General features: G+C 38.5%; 1 protein-coding gene across 18 annotated transcripts in view; it reads right to left on the bottom strand.

Annotated features, from left to right (window-relative positions):
• The window catches only part of MAGI2 (membrane associated guanylate kinase, WW and PDZ domain containing 2), a 702,271-nt gene that overhangs the window by 154,503 nt on the left and 529,104 nt on the right, over positions 1-18,664 (bottom strand). For all 18 annotated transcript variants that reach the window (XM_074538810.1, XM_074538811.1, XM_074538808.1 and 15 more), the window contains one exon: positions 4,431-4,488. In XM_074538810.1, coding sequence (XP_074394911.1) covers positions 4,431-4,488 — 58 coding nt within the window. The remainder of the gene's footprint in view (positions 1-4,430; positions 4,489-18,664) is intronic.

Raw genomic sequence — 18,664 nt, 5'->3', positions numbered from 1 at the left:
TCAAGAAAGATTAATTATTGTTGTACTGACATCACAGCTAAAATCCATTTTCTACTGCCTACCTACAGTTTCTATATAGTTTAAGTTGTTGTTTGGTCCATTTAAACAGAAATATCTTTAACAACAGCTGAAAATGACATTTTCTTCCTATAAGATCAGATAGGAAGACTAACAGGTTCTTGAATCACCTCATGTTGTTGGTGCAATTTTAATAATTCTAAGCTCCAATTTATTCTCATATTTTGACTGCTTTTTGGTAGTGTGCAATCTCCAAAGCACAATGTGAAATTTCCAACTATTATAAAAAACCCCTAAACTGCATTAAATGCTGTGTCCAAGAGGACTCAAAGAAAAGAAAGTTCTAATCATTCATTTTTAACAGTCAGTAATATTGTACTGATATTACATGAAACAAATCTCTTTTATGCAATTTTAAGTGCTATACAGCTTCTTGGCTAAATGAGAAAAAGTGCTCCAGATGAGTTTACTCGAGAAAGAAGTTATTAAGCTAAATAATTCTCTTGAAAAGACATTCTAGCTTTACATCTAGCTACTTCAACAGCATACACAATATTTATTATTAGCCTAGACCTTCATAAGACAAGCCAAATGTGAGTTTTAAAGATGGTTACAAGTATGTGCTTTTGTGGTTAAAACAGATTTTGGATGGTAGCCAAAATATATTGCTCATTACTCATAGGATCTAATTCAGTGAACAATTCTAACTTGAATTTTCTTCCTTTATTTTATACAGTATATATTAAATAAAAAATCCTAATCCAAAACCTAATCCAACTAATTTATGCTAGTGCCACTGTGGCTGTGCAAAGGAGTGGCTGGTGCTGCTGGCCCCTGTTATCTCACTGCATCTCAACTGGGGACACACCCTCAGAGGTCGGATTTTCTTTTGAGCTATGTTTACCTGTGATGTCAAAATACTCTGTGTGATGGGGAGCTACCATCACCACCAGCCCAGCTATAAGACACAGACACCGTTCTGCCCTTTCACCAGTCAGTGGGGCCAGGCTAAGTGGTTTTTGTGATGAGTTTCAGGTTAGATGCACTTAAGACAACTGAAACACATCATTAGGAGATTTGTGGGCTGTAGCGCCTAATTTGCAGACTTTAGTTGCTGGTCAAGGCACTGAGCTCAGACAAAATGGTAGCAGGTCAGAGCATAAGCATCAGTAGAAGGATTTTAACCTATCTCCTTTTCTTAGCTACTTTCATATATGAGATGGGGTTTTTTCAGTTTTTGCCTATAGCTTTTGAAATTACTCATTACCCAATGGGTACACACAATGCCTATTACACAACAAAGTAATCCTGGGGATCAAGATGCCTATAAAATTGATATTCTAATGTATAGCTTGTTAGTGCCTATCTACCCTTTATATTCACATTTTTCCAGCTGAGAACACATAATAATGACAAAAAGACCTGAGATAACTTTTTCTATTTGAGTAGAGAATTGCCAGAAGTTGTAAATCAAGGAGAATGTTTTCCTAGGATAAATACCTATATGGCTAATTTAGCTGTTTTATTAAAGAGCCCATGTCTGAAAATTGAGCTCTGTGTTGTAGTTAGTCATCCTTAAAGAGGAAAACAATCTTTTGGCAATTAGAATCCTGAAAGACCCAGTGCACTCTAATGACTACTTTCTCTCCATAGTTCTGCACAGCTCAGTGCTGTTAGGTCTTAGTTTACAAATTAAGACCAGATTGCCTGAAAGCTAACAAACATATAGCAAACATTTCTCATTTATGTCCAATGTTTACACATTACAAATGAGCCCTGGGCCTGCATAAAAAAGTAAATGAAAATTATAATATTCTCTCACACCTACATTAATGCATGATTAAGAGAGGTAGTTATACTGGAGACTTTTTTTTTAACAGAATTTGCAAATACATTGTGATTTGTTTTTAGTAACTTGACTAGCAGGAGGTTTAAGTTTCTTTGTTTTGGTTTGTTTTCTTTTTTAGCTTTTTCTCTGGTCTCAGAATATTTGAGCTGAACATGGCTGCTCCTTGTAAGTGAAAGGGAGTCTGTCTGCCTCATTGCTCAACCGTACAAACTTCCCATGGGATACAGGCACCTCAGTGAGCAGAGTACAAACCCTTCTTTTATAAGGATTTTGGAGGCCTGCATGTAAACTTGGACTGGCCCTAAATATGTGGAAGTTTGTAATCTTGCTTCTCATAATTTACCTACTTTTATGTCAAAATTGAGAGAGTTTATTGTTATCTGATTTTATCTAGTTAAAAATGAACTCATCTGTTGAGTACTGGTAATAAAAAAGCTGTGACTGTTATATGTTGTAGCAGGAAAAATGGAAAACAATCTTTGTTTCAAACTTCTTGAGCTCAGACAGCAAATTAAACTACAGCTACATTTTACTGACTATAAAACTCCATGTGAATTTAGCAGGGCTGCAATTTTAATGCCACACCATGAGCATCCATTCCACTTCTAAAACCCTCATAGACTGCAGTAGGTTTGATGTATCTGTCCACAAATCTTCTCTGTGGTAGGATTAATAAATTTGGCAATAACAGCCTTAAAATATGTAATTGCACAATAACATCTGGGCCTGGTGCCTTGCATCTGTTTACCTGTGGTTGGACATGAAATGCAGATAAATACTTGCTCCTTTTCTGACTCTGCAGCGCAGTGTGAGCCTTGCTGGTGCCAGAATGCCTCAGGCTGCACCAGCAGCCAAGGGAGTCTCAGTAAGAGATTACTGCTCAGAAATTGCACAACACCTGTTACACCCCAAAATACACTAAAAACCACTGGGGCAGAAGCTTTATTTACACCCAGCAGCTGCTTAACAGCATGTGCAGAAATCTTTGGCAGGGGTTAAGTACGAAATGATATGAGAACTGCAGCCCCTACCTACCTGGGGACATCATAAAAGAACTCAGGCATCACAAGGGGGAGTAATTTAATGGTGTTATGTAGAGACTTCAAAATTTATACTTTTGCCTCAGTCTGGACTGATTGAGGTGACTTGAGCTGAGCAGCCAAGTAGATGGAGCTGCTGCCTCTCTCACTTGAGGGCAGAAAGCAAGCTGGGGACAAAGAAGGAGAGCAGGTGCTCTGGCATTTGGAGAATGGGACAGAAGGAGTCAGCAGAGCAGTGAGCAAACACCATTTTCTGTTGACTGTTTGCTTTGTAGAAGGCTGGGGATGCAGAGGCATTCACAAGCTGCTGCTGTGACAGCAGGTAAGAAAGGGGCATCCTACATCTTCTAGACCTCCAGGAATCAGATGATTTTATGATCTCCCTGCACACCTGGACCCTTGCATAAGAGCAGCATATCCTGAAGCCTGGAAAAACTGCATCCCCAATACGTGTCCAGGGCAATCCTGGAGTCAGTGTGCTGGCATGGATTCAAGAGACCAAGGGAAAAATATGAGACACAATGGAAATTTTCTATTTTCTGTGAAACAAGTAGATAAATATACTGCTCAACTAGATAAATATACAGCTTGAGTGTCAAGATTTGAAATTGAAATTTTAGGTCAGGGGCAATATTCCCTAAAGATCTCTCTTGTTTAATAAAAGGCACTAATGGACAGTTGTTTCTCAACCTTTCAAGTGCAATCTGCACAGTGATAGGAGTGGTTTTCTGTCTCCTCTCTTGCATACTGTCTATAGAGAGCAGAGTGAGAACAGACCCCTCCCAAACAAGTATCACAATCTGGATCTAGATTCATTTTTCACAAGTCTTATTCACTATGTTAAGTTAAAAAGAAGAGGAAATAATCTCTCAGATTTACTTATTTTATGTACAAACTGGCCAGGTTCTACCATTACTTCAAACAAAGCATTTTTTGGCCTTTGCACAGAGGAAGAAACTTCTTTCTTGTTTCATAACTAAAACAGAATCTGAAGAAAATGAAACCAAGGATTGTGCTATGAAAATAGAATTTATATTGTTTTCAACTGCACTTTAAAATACAAAATAAAACATAAAAGTTTATATGCAGCTTATAAAAAACTTGACTGCTGGTACACCAGTATTAACACCTGATTTGCAGCAAGTGAATACTCAGATTTTAACTGAGCTAAAATGAATATGCTTTGCTCTATTCCTTGATTAACAAGATTTATACCTTGCTGGATATCCAAACCTTAGATAGAAAATGCAATGTCTCTTTAATGGATATGTTCTTTGTAAAAGTGTCACCTGGAATGGTACCATGAAACCAAACTCTGGATAGAGAGGGTGACTGAGTCACTGATTTGGGACACTTTGGATATATCTGGATATATTGACTGCATTGATGACTGAGAATTCCTGGTATACCCTTAGTTTAACAAGTAATTTTACCCATTCCTTGCCAGGCTGAGCAATGCAGAGGATACCAGTATTAGGTCATGACATATTAATAGCAACTTAATATTGAACTTAGGAACTTACTCAACATAATAAGTGCCATAAATGGGATCATCAATTTTCTCCCAGCCATATGGAAGCTCTGAAAAACAAAGAGTTAATCCCTCTCAGTATATACAGCACAGAACGCAAAGATTTCTAAAAACAAAATTGTGGATCTTTGCTGGGTGTTGAGGGAAATAATAGTGAAATTAGATACAGTGACTAAAGCAAAGCCAAATCATGAACACACCACATGGCAGCCACAAGTAGTAGTAACTTGGAAATCTGCATGTAAAACCAACTCTTAGTTTATAGAGCAACATATTTTGGTCGAACTTCTTTGTTGTTCCAAGAGTGGTAACAGTCAACAACTGTAGCACATCTTGTGTGACATCACTGACAGAGGAAGTGAGAGCATTCTATTTTTATGAATAAAACATACAAAAAATGCTTTTTGAGCTTTTTTCCTTAGGAATCCTGGAAAAGTTGGTCTAGAACGAATGAAAGGAGTTTGTCTCCTGTCATAAAAGAACAGTTAGCATACTGAAATGTTTGCATTATTCATCTTACTGGGATAGCAATTCCACAATTTCCAAAGGCATCCTGTTCCAAAGGTAAGTTATATATCAGGAACACAGGAGCACAGAACAGTACATGAAAGTACAAACCAAAATAAGATATTGCAGCATCCTCTGGACATAAAGGTAACTACATTTTTCAGAAACAGAGATCCCTAAAACATTCTGGTCTTAAAAATGAAACTGTTGCAAATATTAATTCAACAATCTTGAAAATCAATCTGCATTAATTTATAACCAAAGTGCCACATATATATTCATGTACATTGATACTTATTTTATTATCACTACCACTGAATGGTTAAAAAATTATACCAACAGAATTTCATCTTGTGTTTAAAAGGCACCAGACAGAGGCAACAAGTATTTCAGCTGACATGAACAGAGTAAAAACCTCAGTACCAAGTGGTGACATGAATGGAGGACACTCACAAAGGGATGGGCATTCCCATTCCCATTTTGCACAGGTCTTGATTTCTGTGCAGTTAAAGACTATGACACAATGTCATAGTGGTGCTGAGATTCTAAAAGGAAATTTGACTCTAGAATTCCTTATCTCAGATTTTTTTTTCTTTTTAAATTCCTATTTTAAATTAACGTTTTGGAGACAATGAGTACTGAACTAGACAGAATAGAACTGATGCAGATCATATTCAACAGTCATTACTCTGGTCATAAAGAAGTACTCAAGGATGAGCTTTTTTTATTTTTTCCCTGACAGTAGGGATAGACAATTATTAACTTGCTCAAAGGGGCAAATAGGAAAGTAAAGCCTGACCAGCAAAAGAGAGGCTAAAGGGTTAAAAGGCCATGTTAACCTCTTCTTGTTATTTCTCCTTTAAATGTATCTGTAGTAGCTGATCCTCCCTTGAATGAACCTGTTTAGACTGCTGGGATCTTCATGTCACATTGTCCCCAGGGGATATTCCTGCTCAGCCCATTCCAATCCTGCAGTGAAGGATACAACCCTCTGCAGGCAGATGAAGAAACTCCACATTACCTTTTTTTTTTTTTTTTAACAGAAGGCCTAATGTTGATACTCAATTTTTCCTATTATTCTTAGAATATTGTTAGCTTTGAAATCTTCCTAAGTCCACATTTTGAACTACTTTTGTCAGGGTTATTTTGTTACTGTCTTTGCATAGGAATTAAGGCAGCATAAGGTATTCAAGCTGGTCTCAGAATTACGGAATGGTTGATGTTGGAAGGGAACTTTGGAGGTTGTCTAGCCCAACCCCTCTGCTCAAGGCAGGGTCAGCCAGATCAGATTGTTCAGGACCATCTTCAGTCAGCACTTGAATATATCCAAGGATGGAGACTCCACAACCTTTCTGGGTAACTCAGCCTGTGCCCTTTTGCCTCCTGCCCTGTCCCCAGACACCACTGCAGAGAGCCTGGTTCTGTCCTTGCACCTCCCTTCATGTATTTATCTAGATTGATAACATCTCCCTTGAACCTTCATTTCTTCAGGCTAAACCATCTCAGGTTCAGGTGCCAGGTCTCTCATCCTTTCCTCCTAGGAGAGATGCTCCCTCCCTTAATCATCTTAGTGGCCATTCACTGGACTCTCTTCTTCATGTTCATGTCTCTGCTGCACTGGGAGCCCTGGATGCAGCACTCCAGCTGCGCCTCACCTGTGCTGAGCAGAGGGGCAGGAGCATTTCCTTGGTGTGCTGGTGATGCTCTGCCAGGTGCAACCCAGGAGGCTGCTGACCTCTGTACTGCAGGGACACATCACTGGCATTTCGAGGCTCTAAGCATTAGAAAGCTCTGTTGATGCTCTTCCCAGACCTTCTCAGAACCTCAGTGAAATGAGGTGAATCACACTACTACAGCTCTCACAAAATCCTGTTTATATTGGGACAAAACTGTGTAGTGTAACCCATAAATATTCAAAAAGAAATCAGCTGATGCACAAATCCTGTACTGTCCCTACAGAAAGTTTCATTGCCAACTCATGCATGATAAGCAAGGCAAAAATCTGCTGTGAAAAATGATGCTCTTACCAAACACTATGATACAGGATGAATATAAAATATTAGCTTAAGTACCATTAGTACATTTTATTTTCATGTAACCTTGCACAGTTTTCTTCTGCTCATTAACTTCATGTTCCTTTCATATCTGTCCATCTAAAATTGTATTTGCTTTAAAGAAAACTCAGGTATCAGTAAGACCTGTACATAAAAGTACACACAAACACACACACCTCCCCATAGACATACACACACAGGTGTGCACAGGCTCCCCTCCCAAAGCCCATCGGTAAATGCATTTTTTCAGAGTATGAAAAAAATAAATAAATAAGCAGATATTTTGTCCAATTTTGAAAGTGGATATTTTTATGTAAGTATATACACTAAAGTATATACATGCAGATAACATATTTAGTTTTACATATTGATAAAAATCTGAAATAATTGAGGATTCACTATTAACCTATTGGCCTATTTTTTCCTAAAGTAATACTTAATTGTACTTATAAACTGGCACAACTACTGATAAGGGAGAAGAAAAAATCCATTTACTAGTGTAAAAATCTGTAAAAATTTTATGTATTTGACATACTAAGGAGAATCCACTTTTGAATGCATGGCTTGAATGACTGATTATTTAACATCATAAGATATCCATGGGTTCAGAAGAAAGAAAAACAAGATTACCTTTGTGCGCCATAATACACTCCATGTGAGGTTATGCTCTGATTTTATTATTCCATTTAATATTTGGCCTATAAGCTATGTTTAATTAAAATTCTGTGTTGACCAGTAAAACAGAATTGCTAGAGCACAAACCCTAGGCCCCTGCCTGTTGAGAACGGCAGATAAGATTAGCGGAGTGTAGTTTACTACAGAGCTTCTCTAAGAAGAATCTTCTGCTACATTAGCTTTCAGGAGCACTGTGATTCTTTTTCATTAGATTAAATTGTGGCATCTATTCCATTTTTCACTCTTGAAATGAAAGATTAAAGGACAAAAATACTTTACTGCTTCATAAAACAGGAAGTTTAGCATTTGCCAGATTAGGGGTGAGGGCATTACAGTTTCTCCTTTTGATTTCACTGTACCCAGGGATGATCATTAGGGATGAAAGTGAACATTAAATATTTGTAAAAGAGAATTGTTGTACAAGACTAGTGAAGGAGATTGCTAATGGATGTGAATAGGGAAAGGAGCTATATCTTTCAGCTGATATTCATTTGGTAGCATCAGCATGCTCATTTGTGTGCAATTTTTGCAAGCACTGGTTCATGAATACTGTGCACAGACATCTTCATCTTTAGGCACTCAACACTTCTACCACTCTTGTCCTCCAAGTCTGTAGACTGCTGAAGGCTTTCTCTATATAGAAAGAAAAAAATTTTAAAAATACCTTTCATTTTTAAATCTTAAATATCTAACGTCCTCCTATCATCCAGTGCAGGGCCTGTTCAGGAATATTTATAAAATCACCTTTTAAAAGTCAGTAATAGTTTGTGCAGTGGTTGGCAATGCTGACACCATGAGTGGATGTAAGGGTGCTAGATAGTCTCTATGATATATTTATATCCTCCAGTTTTTGCAATGCATGCTTTATTCCTTACAAGACAAGCAGCATCTAGCCAATACCAGTCATCCAAAACAACCTTTGCTCAGTAACCATCTGGGTGAGCTTTTAATTCAGAATCGCCTTTCTAAAAGTTAAATGCCAAGTGGTAATGAAAGTCAGAAGAAAAGAAAGCAAGAAAGCAAGAAAAAAAGGAATGAAAAAAAGAAAGGAAAACAGAGAAAGAAGGGAAAAAGGAAAGACTAATATGCATTTGAGCAGGTTGCTTTAATAATCAATTGTAGTGCCTTCTCATTTCAGACTGCTTATGCTAATGGTGCAGATGCTCTTATTCTGCCTTCTGAAAGCTGTTGCATTTCAGAATGATTTTTAATGGTGCCACTTAACATTCTCTAGGGATGGAGGAAAGAGTACATTCTGGATCTCAGTGTGCCAAGATGAAAAAGCACACCACCAAGCCCGGAGATTAATTTTTCTGAAGTTTATCATTCACTGAGTTAGAGAGTCATAAAAACTTCTCAAGGTTTCAGAACAACAAGACAGCATTGTGTCACTACCCACCCCACTGACATGCTGGAAAGAAAGATGAGAGCATATTTCCTGTTTCAGCCGCAAATCAAAATATTTGTTTAGTTCAAAGGAATATAGCATGAGAGAGAAAAAAATAATATAATGCCTGCTTTTATTGAAAATACTGTCAATGAGCATGTGGAAACTGGGGAGGTCAGCACAAGTTTGGTTCACCTGCCTTGTTAACACCCAGGCACAGGCCAGGAATTGTTTTCTAACCTGTATAGGAGATTTTTCAGAAAAAAAAATACTGCATCTTCCCACTCAAAAGCCTGTGATTTTTTCATCTTTTGCTTTCTCTCTTATCTTTTCTTTCTCCCTGTTTCAAATTCAGTTTTGCCTTTTCAAGTCAGTTACCTACTGGAAAGGGTATCAAAAGAATTGGATTACAAGTTAAAAGCAGTGCAGCGCCACAGTCCAATGCAGTGTCACAGTGCTCCAGTTCCTCTAAGAGATACAGTCCTTGCACATATTTATCTCTACGTCTAAACCAGTGTTCCTCACTGCATAGCTTACACAAAAAAAACATGGCTTGTAATAGCCCAAGGCACAGCACACAGGTTCCCAGGGGGTGGAGGCTGCTCCAGGCATGCTGTGCTGCTCCCTCAGGAGCTCAGGGTTGGAGATATTTGCTTTGGACACTTTTGTTTGTGCAAGTCCACATCATCCAGATGATACAGGAAACACATCATGGCTGTGCTGCTGCTCCTGAAACCTCTGATACAGGTTGTCGTGAGGAGAGAGAGGATAACACTATCCAATGAAAATTAGGACTCAACCTATTACCCCCATACCTATGTGAATTTTTCTAGGCCACCTATCTGCATTCCATCTGGAGCTCAAAAACTGAACCAGATCAACAGGTACATGCTATGGCAACACTGAGTAGGTGGGGAGAGAAAAAAAAATTGGATAAAAATGGAACTTGAATTGTTCACTCTCTCAGTGAAAACAACAACAAAGGTAGGACTGACAATTCCACCTCCACAAAAAAAACCCAAATTGACTATTCCTTTCATGGAAGATCTGTAAAACCTAGTGAATGTACCACCTCCAAGTCAAGCCATGAAAGTTCAATTTCAGTGAAACTTGTGTCCTCCAACTGCCATTCTCATAACAGCAAATTTCACAGAATCATGACTGTTTATGTTCTGTCTGCAATCAAAAAACATTCATGTGCAATTTATTCTAACAAATAAAATGTCATTATGCAAAATTTCTCCTTGCAGAATGGAAATAAATGTGTAAGTAATACATCTGATAAATGCATCTTCTTCCTTCTGTGCAGCTTATTGTGACATGCCACATCCTTAATTATGTAGAACATAGATTATTTAATATTACTATAAATTCAATAATATTTTTCCCAGCATTGTTATCAAGTGAAATACTGGCAGCAGTTGGGATATTTTTTAACATTATGTATACTTTATTCCTCTGACATGGAGAACTGTGCAGTGCTAATTAAGATTTGCATTAATACAGTGACAAAGTGTTAACTGAACTACTGGTATTTTTATTTTGCTTTTGTTTTTTGTTTGTTTGTTTGTTTGCCTGGTTTTGGTTCTTTTTTTTTTTTTAATCTATAAAAGGCTTGTTAGCTTTTCAGTCAAATAGAAATTAAAACCCCCAATCAAGTAGAAATAAATAAGGGGGAAATAACTCACATGTTGTGAACTCAGCTAGATTAATGTAGGCAGTGCCTGAGATGGTTTCCTTAATAAAGGTTTAATAAGGAACTCAGTGCTCAAGAGGTAAGTGGGCAATAAGCTGGTTAAAAGTACTTTCCATGGGCCCTTTCAAGAGAAAATCAAGAGTTTGTGTTCAAAGATTTCAAACAAAATGCAAAATCCTGATTTCCATGTATTTATAAAGAACAGATTTAAGGAAAGCAGAAGTATTGGAAAAATATTATTAAAACAGTACAATTTTTTTCATCAAATCTTGTTATCTTTTTATCTTGTTCTTGTCCTTACTCCTGCATTAGTTGTGCCACGTGCCTGGTTCATATTACAGAACTACTGTGGAGAGAGAAGCTTAAACCAGCTCCCTGCTGATCTCAAGGTTCCCACTAAAGTGACCAGCTTGTTGCTGGGGAAACAGAGATATCTCACATTTTAGCTACAAGTTCTTGCTCAGAAGGCTGGATAAGAATGCACCCAGGCTTCCTTAGAATACTAAAACAGCAGTGTGTGCCTTAACTTCCAAGAGGAGCATGGTAAAATTTCTGTGTTGAATTACACACCATCTCATTTTTAATATAACAAAGGGTATACATAAGCAGAGTCACTGCTCACCCTCACAGAGATCTAAACTAGCTGACATGGGCACAGTTAGGAGTGAAGTCCCTTCAGGATGAGGGACATTTCTGCAGATGCCAACTTGCCAGAGGAGCCTGACCTGTGCCCTGTTGGGCTCCATGCCCACAAGCCCAGGTGGCCCTTCCAGCTGGTTCAAGGTTGTGAGAAACTGCTCACATTGAAAATTAAAAAAAGTTTATTAAACCTTGACAAAAATACAACAAAAGGACTAAATAAGAAAAAATTCACAGCACTGGGAACTGCTCTCATGGACACCACATGGCTAGTTCATCTTCAAGATGGATACTCAGTCTTTTGTACCCCTGGGGGTTGCATCAGCCAGCCCTGGCCCCTCCCAAAGTCTGTCAGTCAGCTCTTCTTTGCCATTCATCAATGGAGACTGCTTTCTTGTAACTGGATTGGAGCTCAGGTGTTGCCATGCTGCACCCCCTGAGCACCCCCAAGCTTTTCCATTCCCAACTGCCCCATGCAAGGGATGCCTGTGCAGCTTCTTTGTACCTGTCCTAGAAAACCCTGGCTGTCTGATGGCAACAATACAGGGGGGAAAGGGAACTGTGGGGAGAGCAGAGGACATCTAAACTACAACAATATAACTATACATCACTAATGCTTTTCTTAATATTCACACAACAGTGAACCCTTAATTGTGAGAGCCAATCACCTCAGCATCCATCTATAACAAGGTTCAGCCAGGCCGTGTTACAGGCCAGGCTGAATGGGGCTTGGAGCAACCTGGTCTGGTGAAAGGCACCCCTGTGGCAGGGGGCTGCAATGAGATGATCTGGCACTGGCCCTCTCATTTTCCCTGCAGAACAGGAGCCCTGAGTACCTCAATTGCACACTGCATTATCAGTTTGTATTCCTGAAGTTCAGCAGATTTGCTTCATGCCACGTAGAGCTGCAACGTGGAAAATTCTGTCTTTGAAACTGATTTTATTAACACAGCTGTTTTGTGCTATATTCTTTAAACTTTGAAAAAAAACAGACTGAAAAGAAACACTCTGTTTGATCTTTTGGATGTTCAAACTTTTCAGGGCTTGTATCTCATTACTGACTGTATCAATTCAGCCTCGTTGCAAACCAATGTTTTCTATCTAACAAATGCATGATGTCATGAAGTTAGGGTTTTGTCCTATTTGCTTTCCAGTCTCTAACTTTATTTATATTCATTGTTTTTTTGTTATATGTTTAACTGCATATCCTGTGAATTTGTGGAGTTTCTGAATTTACTGTTATTATAAAACCTTAACGCTCAAATTTGGCTACTGACCTGAAAAGATCCATATAAAAAAGTATGTAGCTGCTAAAAGCACAGGCCAAATTTTATGGGAGGTTTCCAGGTATTTTGTCTCTCAAATTCAACAATTTTAGTTATCTCTTCACCTCTTAACCGCTAGTCTTACAAATTAAAATGTTTATTATTCTGCAATAAACCCAAATGACACATTTCAGTGCTATTTTTGATGCCTTTATGAAGGGGAAAACAGAAATACTCTCAGCCTTTTCTCACAGGGTAAGTGCCCGTGCCCTTGCCTGTGTTGGTTGCCCTCTGCTGAACTCCTGTGTATCATGGGGCCCAAAACTGGGCTCAGTATTACAGATGCAATCTAACAAGTCAGTTCCCAGCCTGTTGCAAGATTTTGTTTCTGCCCAAGTGTAGAACTCTGCATGTGTCCTTGCTGAAATTCACAGGGGGCCAGTCCAGCAGCCTGGCCAGGCCCCAGTGCAGCCATGCCCATGATGGGTCCCCATAGGGTCACCTGCAAAGCTGACTCTGTTGCCTCCTTCAGACTGTACCTAGACTCTTCATCAGCCAGATGCTCAGGAGAGCTCCATACAGCCATGCTGCTCCTGTGCATGGAGGAAGCCACTTTTTCCTCATCTTCTCTAACCCTCTTTCCTGGTCAAACATGTTATTTTGCCTTGTTTCTGAAGGATTTTTAAAATAACAACACTGAACTTTAATCAAAATTTCAATCAATATTAGAAAACATTTGTTTCATGACTGCCTTTTTCTCACTGGGCCTTGGGAATCTCGTCAATATTTCAAAATAAATCACATAGAATAATGCTGTCTGGGTTTCTGGTGGCTTTTTCTGCCTTGTTATTACAACAAATGGCAATTACTTGATTTTATTTGACAGGCCAGTGATGGAAATGGATAGATGTATTATAGAAGGAGAGAGAAAAATATAGCATCTGTAGTGATAATGTAAAAAAAACCAAAAGGCAAATACTACTTTGAATGCTTACAACGAACTGATTATCTGTGGGTGGTCTACAAATAGAAAGCTATCCTGCCCAGACTGTAGAATTTCAAAGGCACTTTACTTATTTCTGATGAGCTGCAACTGCCTCAGAATCACCAGATGACCTTGGATGGAAATCTGAGAGCAGGTTAAATAAACTAGAGCTGTGATCCAGTACAAGGCATCCTACATTTCTGTGTTTTATAAAGTGGCCAGTGAAGTTCTATACAATCAGATAGCAGAATCCTCCTCAAGGTACTTTCTATATGATCTGTTTCCATGACTACCATGCTTTTAAATAACATGTTTTTACAGTTCTGAACTTGGCTGCATATACATAATGCAGATACAGTAGTTGTTTAAATAGTATTTGATGAAATAGATAAATCAATACAATTGATGAGAGAGATTACATTGCACTGGGGAAAATTCATGTTAACACTGTACCTGCTGAAGCAGCAATTCTTCATTTATACTATTGAAATAAGATTAGAGGCTGGTTTTTTCTTCTCAGTGGCTTCACTGCCTTGCTGAGGGTGAGAACTTTAAAGACCCATTTTTTATTACTTTTTGCTTTGCTGTACAATCAATAAAAACCTGCTTTGGTTGCATGGAACTGCTTTCTGAAACCTCTTGTTATAACTTATTCATTGTTATGCATTAGTGATATTTATGGGGACACTCACTCCATACTTTAAACATTTTGTTAAAAAAAATCCCTTGGCATTTGAGTGACAAGAAAATATATACGAATTCACAAGCTTATTTTTCTTTATTTGAATTGTAATGCCACCTGCCAAAACTCACTCTCAGTATGGTTCTGTGACAGCATCAGGAAGGATCTTTGCATGAGAAACAGGTGTGTGGTCCTTTGTTAATGTACCAGACACAATGTGCTTGCATTCATAAGGGCACTTTGCAATTTCGGTGTTGAATTAATACATCTATTTGTGTCAATGACAAACTAATCAGGTTTCTAAGTCACTTTGCCTTCAACAGTTTTAACTGTGTGAGATAATAATACAATAAAGGTCTACCCATTCTTTCTTCATGTTTCAATATTCATTAATATTGGCATATCCCATCAAAGAAGAAAAGATATAGGAAGAAAGAAAAATAAAAGGAAGGCAAAGGGAATGCAAAATATGTGTGTCATCACTTTTTCTGACATTTCAGCACATAAAAAATAAAAATCATTAATGTAAAAGAAGATGAAAGAACTACTTTGCCTTCCTTCTATTTTTCTCTCTTCCTTCTTGGTATGAAACCTCCCAAAGAGTGAATAGAGTAGCAACCTAAACACTAGAGAGGGGACTGAGCTGTGCTAGTGTGATGGAGATGGAAATGGGACAGAGAGATGGAAAAAGCAGTTATTGGAAGAAGAGAGTGTCTGCTCACTTTTTTCATCCATTGCAACACCAGACTATTTGCTCGTCAGGGGACTTGCAGGTTACTCAGTCATGGCTGCCTTTATCATAAACATCAGCCCAGAGAGATTGAGGCATCTGACTTTCATGATACTGATACCTGCAATTTTGGAATCAGCAACTGATCTACTTAATTCCAACAGAAAGTAACCTTTTCCTCAGTGTATGCCCTGGCATGGTTATTATATGAATTGGTTATTTAAATTAAATTAATTAATTTTAATCACTTAATCGCTTAATGGTTGAAGTAAAGTTTCCAATTTGAAGCTGTACCAACTCAGTGGCAGAATAAACAAATTTAAATTTGATTTCCTCATTTTCTGTCAGTCTTTTAATTTCTGCTCTTTACTGTACTCCAGTCCCTTCAGCTTCTTAAATATCAAGGTCACTACAAGTTCTTTAAATAAAAGAGACTTCCAGACTGCTTCTGTTACAACTATCCCAAAAGCTGTATGGTCTGCCACAAAGTTACTACAGAATATAGGAACACAAAACACAAACATTAAAAAAATAGTTATTTTTTGCCTTTCCAATTCTTCTGTAAACCAGCCTAGAAGTAATCAAATAAAGGCATACAAAGACATATCTTTTACAGACTAACGTAGTGGACACCTGATTGAAATTTTTGAGGGTTTCTCCTTATGGCCCAGGAGAAAAATTTAGAGTGATTAGGCTGGGTCCCCTCAATGAAAGCCCAGTAAAAAAGACAGCAGCATGACCTTACTGACTACAGCCTCAGTTATTTACAAAAATACATGGATTAGGGCCCAAAAGATAATATAAAAAATGCTGTTCAACCAAGGCTGTCCCTAAAGCACTAGAAAAGAGTCTGAGTACATCAGACAAATAAACTGCAGAAATTGCAAGCAGAAGAAATGATAAGATTGATTTTGTTGTCATTGTGTGTGACAATGAATAGCTGTATAATAACTAGGGAGGAGCAAATAAGTACAGAACAGATCAACTTTTGCTGGCTGATTATGTTTCTTTTCAGTCATTTGCAGTCTTCATGAAACAATAAACTGTACTGACCATCTGCAGACAGAACTCAGAGGATGAAAATTTATTGAGACTTTTATATTGGACAGGTGTAGAGACTATTGTCTTAAAGGCAAGCAGAGTTGGAAGGGATTTTACATCTCTCTTGATATGCACTCTACTGATACATAAAGTAATGGTTTCATTATTAGCCATAGCTTTCAGATGCAGGAGAATGGGAAAAAAATAAGTTTCTTTATAATTTATGATATATCCACCGTGTGCACTTTCCAAGAGCTAGTTATGTTTTTCCTTAGCAACCTTTAATTATTTTGAGCAAAATGTTATATACCTACTGAATATGTGTGTTCAATTCCTAAGTTTGCCTTTTGGGCTGAGCTACAGTGAAGACTTGTGGATTTAAACTAGCGATTACTTTCTTCCTCAAACTGTATTTAGGTGCCTGCATTTCACAGGTCCACATCTGGTTCACTGCTCTGTGCTCACAGAAAAGACGATTTCTGTACTATGGGAAAAAAAAATAAGCCTCCAATCTTTTATCAGAAGCCTTAAAATGCAGGGAACTGAATGTTACATGTATTTTAGGTGCATATTTGTCTCTGCTCCACTGACAAAAATAGTTGTGCAAGTGCCATGTTTGTAAACTGCTTGGGTTGGAACACTTCTGACACCTGTGGCAATGGCAGGCTCTGCCAGCCTTTTAGTACACAGTGAAATGATAAAAATGTATTATCTTTCCACTTTTCAGTTGCAGTGCTAATTACACAAGGCAGCTGGTGCTGCAGGAAAATCGGTACTGTTTAACTGTAAAGGAGTTTAAGTGGAAGGAGGGGACCTGGTGCTGCTTCACAACTGTCTCATTTTTGTCTTTAATCTCTTTTTTCCTTTCAGCATTTTAGAATGACTAGATGATGAGAAAGGATTAAGGAACAGGAAGACTGGTGGAAATATTGAGAGAAAGCAATGGTGTGCCTGTGAGGGGAGAAGACATGGCATGATAGCTGGGAAAGTCTTGCTTGGACTTGCCCAGAATTGCTCATTTCCCTCCATATATGATGATTATTTCCTCCAGTTTTCCTTTCCTTTTTATTTATTTTTTTTTCTACTTTTCCCCTTTTATTTTTTGAAATTGTTTAAGTCTGTAATAAGCAGGATACCTTTGGTCACCTAAAAATGACAGAAGACAATGGTGTCTCCTGCAAGTTAAAATAAGAACAACTGTTCACACAGTTTGTACCACATAGCCTAAAGAAGAGAGAATATTTATGTTTACAAATTCTGAGTTTGCAGAAGCTGAGTCTGCATATCTGTACAAAGTGTAAAAAAGGGAGGGGGGCTGTATAATCTGATTTTATGATCATGTGATGATTGTTCCTTTAAACACTAAGCCCCCAGTGATACAAATATATAACTCACCAGTGAGTGCTTAACATCCCAAGGATTTCATTATATTAAAAATCATTTACATGTCAGTCTAAGGTCCTCCTGAGAATATTTGCATTTCCTTGTCTTCTTATAATAAAGGTAATTAATGCCACTCAGTATTTTTAGGACTACAACTGTAAACAGGATAAATATGGGCTGTATCAGGCCTGTCAGTTTTACATTCTCCCAAAGAGTTTGATGTTCACAACACTGAAGTGCTGTGGGGTGGGATGACCCTGTGGGGTGCCCACAAAAGCCACCCTCTTAATCTCCTCCTCAGCTGAACAGGGCAGAGGAAATAAAATAAAGGTCTTCCCCTGTTCCAGCATGGAGTCCTCCAGGGATTCCAGGTGGATCTCTTCTCCCCATGGACCTCCTGGGCTGCAGGGGCACAGCTGCCTCACAGGGGCTGCAGGGGAATCTGCTCTGGAGCCTGGAGCACCTCCTGCTCCTCCTACACTGACCTGGGTGTCTGGGGGGCTGTTTCTCTCACAGGGCTGTTTCACTCCTCTCTCTGGACAATGTAGCTGTTATTTTCCTTTCCCACTCGGCTTCTTAGCTGTGCTATCCCAGAGGTGATGCCACTGTCACTGATTGTCTTGGCCTTGGCCAGCAGTGGTTCCATTTTGTAGCCATTGGACATGGGGGAAGACATCTGCCACCAAAACCTTGCCATGAGCCCAATACACATTGTTTTCTCAGATTTCCAGTATCCTGCACTCTTGTGTTAGGTATGTGATATCTAATTACCTGCAAAACTGGGGGTCTCCTGAGCAACTGCAACACTACAAACATCAAGGTCATTCTCACGTCCCTTCTCAACAGGGCAGTTAAAAGCAACTGGTGTCAGTGTCTCTGAGCTAAACTCTGCCCACTCTTTGATTTGCAGGTCAGGCTTCTGCTGTCAGGACACTTCCAAGGTTCTGAAATAATTTAATAAAGTGAACTGAGACACCAGCAATTCATAGCAATCAACCACAGGCATTCCCCTCCACACTTGATGACAAAATACTGAAATAGCCAATGAAAGTAATGAAAAATACTGGATTAGTATCAAGGTCCCAAAAATCATCAGTTCTCAATTCAGTGTGTTCACACAGCAATATTGGAAGTCTGGAGGCTGTTTTGCCCTAAAAATGGCACGTAGCAGCACCTTCTTTG

The sequence above is a fragment of the Zonotrichia albicollis genome, chromosome 4, assembly GCF_047830755.1.
Source record: "Zonotrichia albicollis isolate bZonAlb1 chromosome 4, bZonAlb1.hap1, whole genome shotgun sequence".
Lineage (NCBI taxonomy): Eukaryota > Metazoa > Chordata > Aves > Passeriformes > Passerellidae > Zonotrichia > Zonotrichia albicollis.
This window is presented reverse-complemented; position numbering and strand designations above follow the sequence as displayed.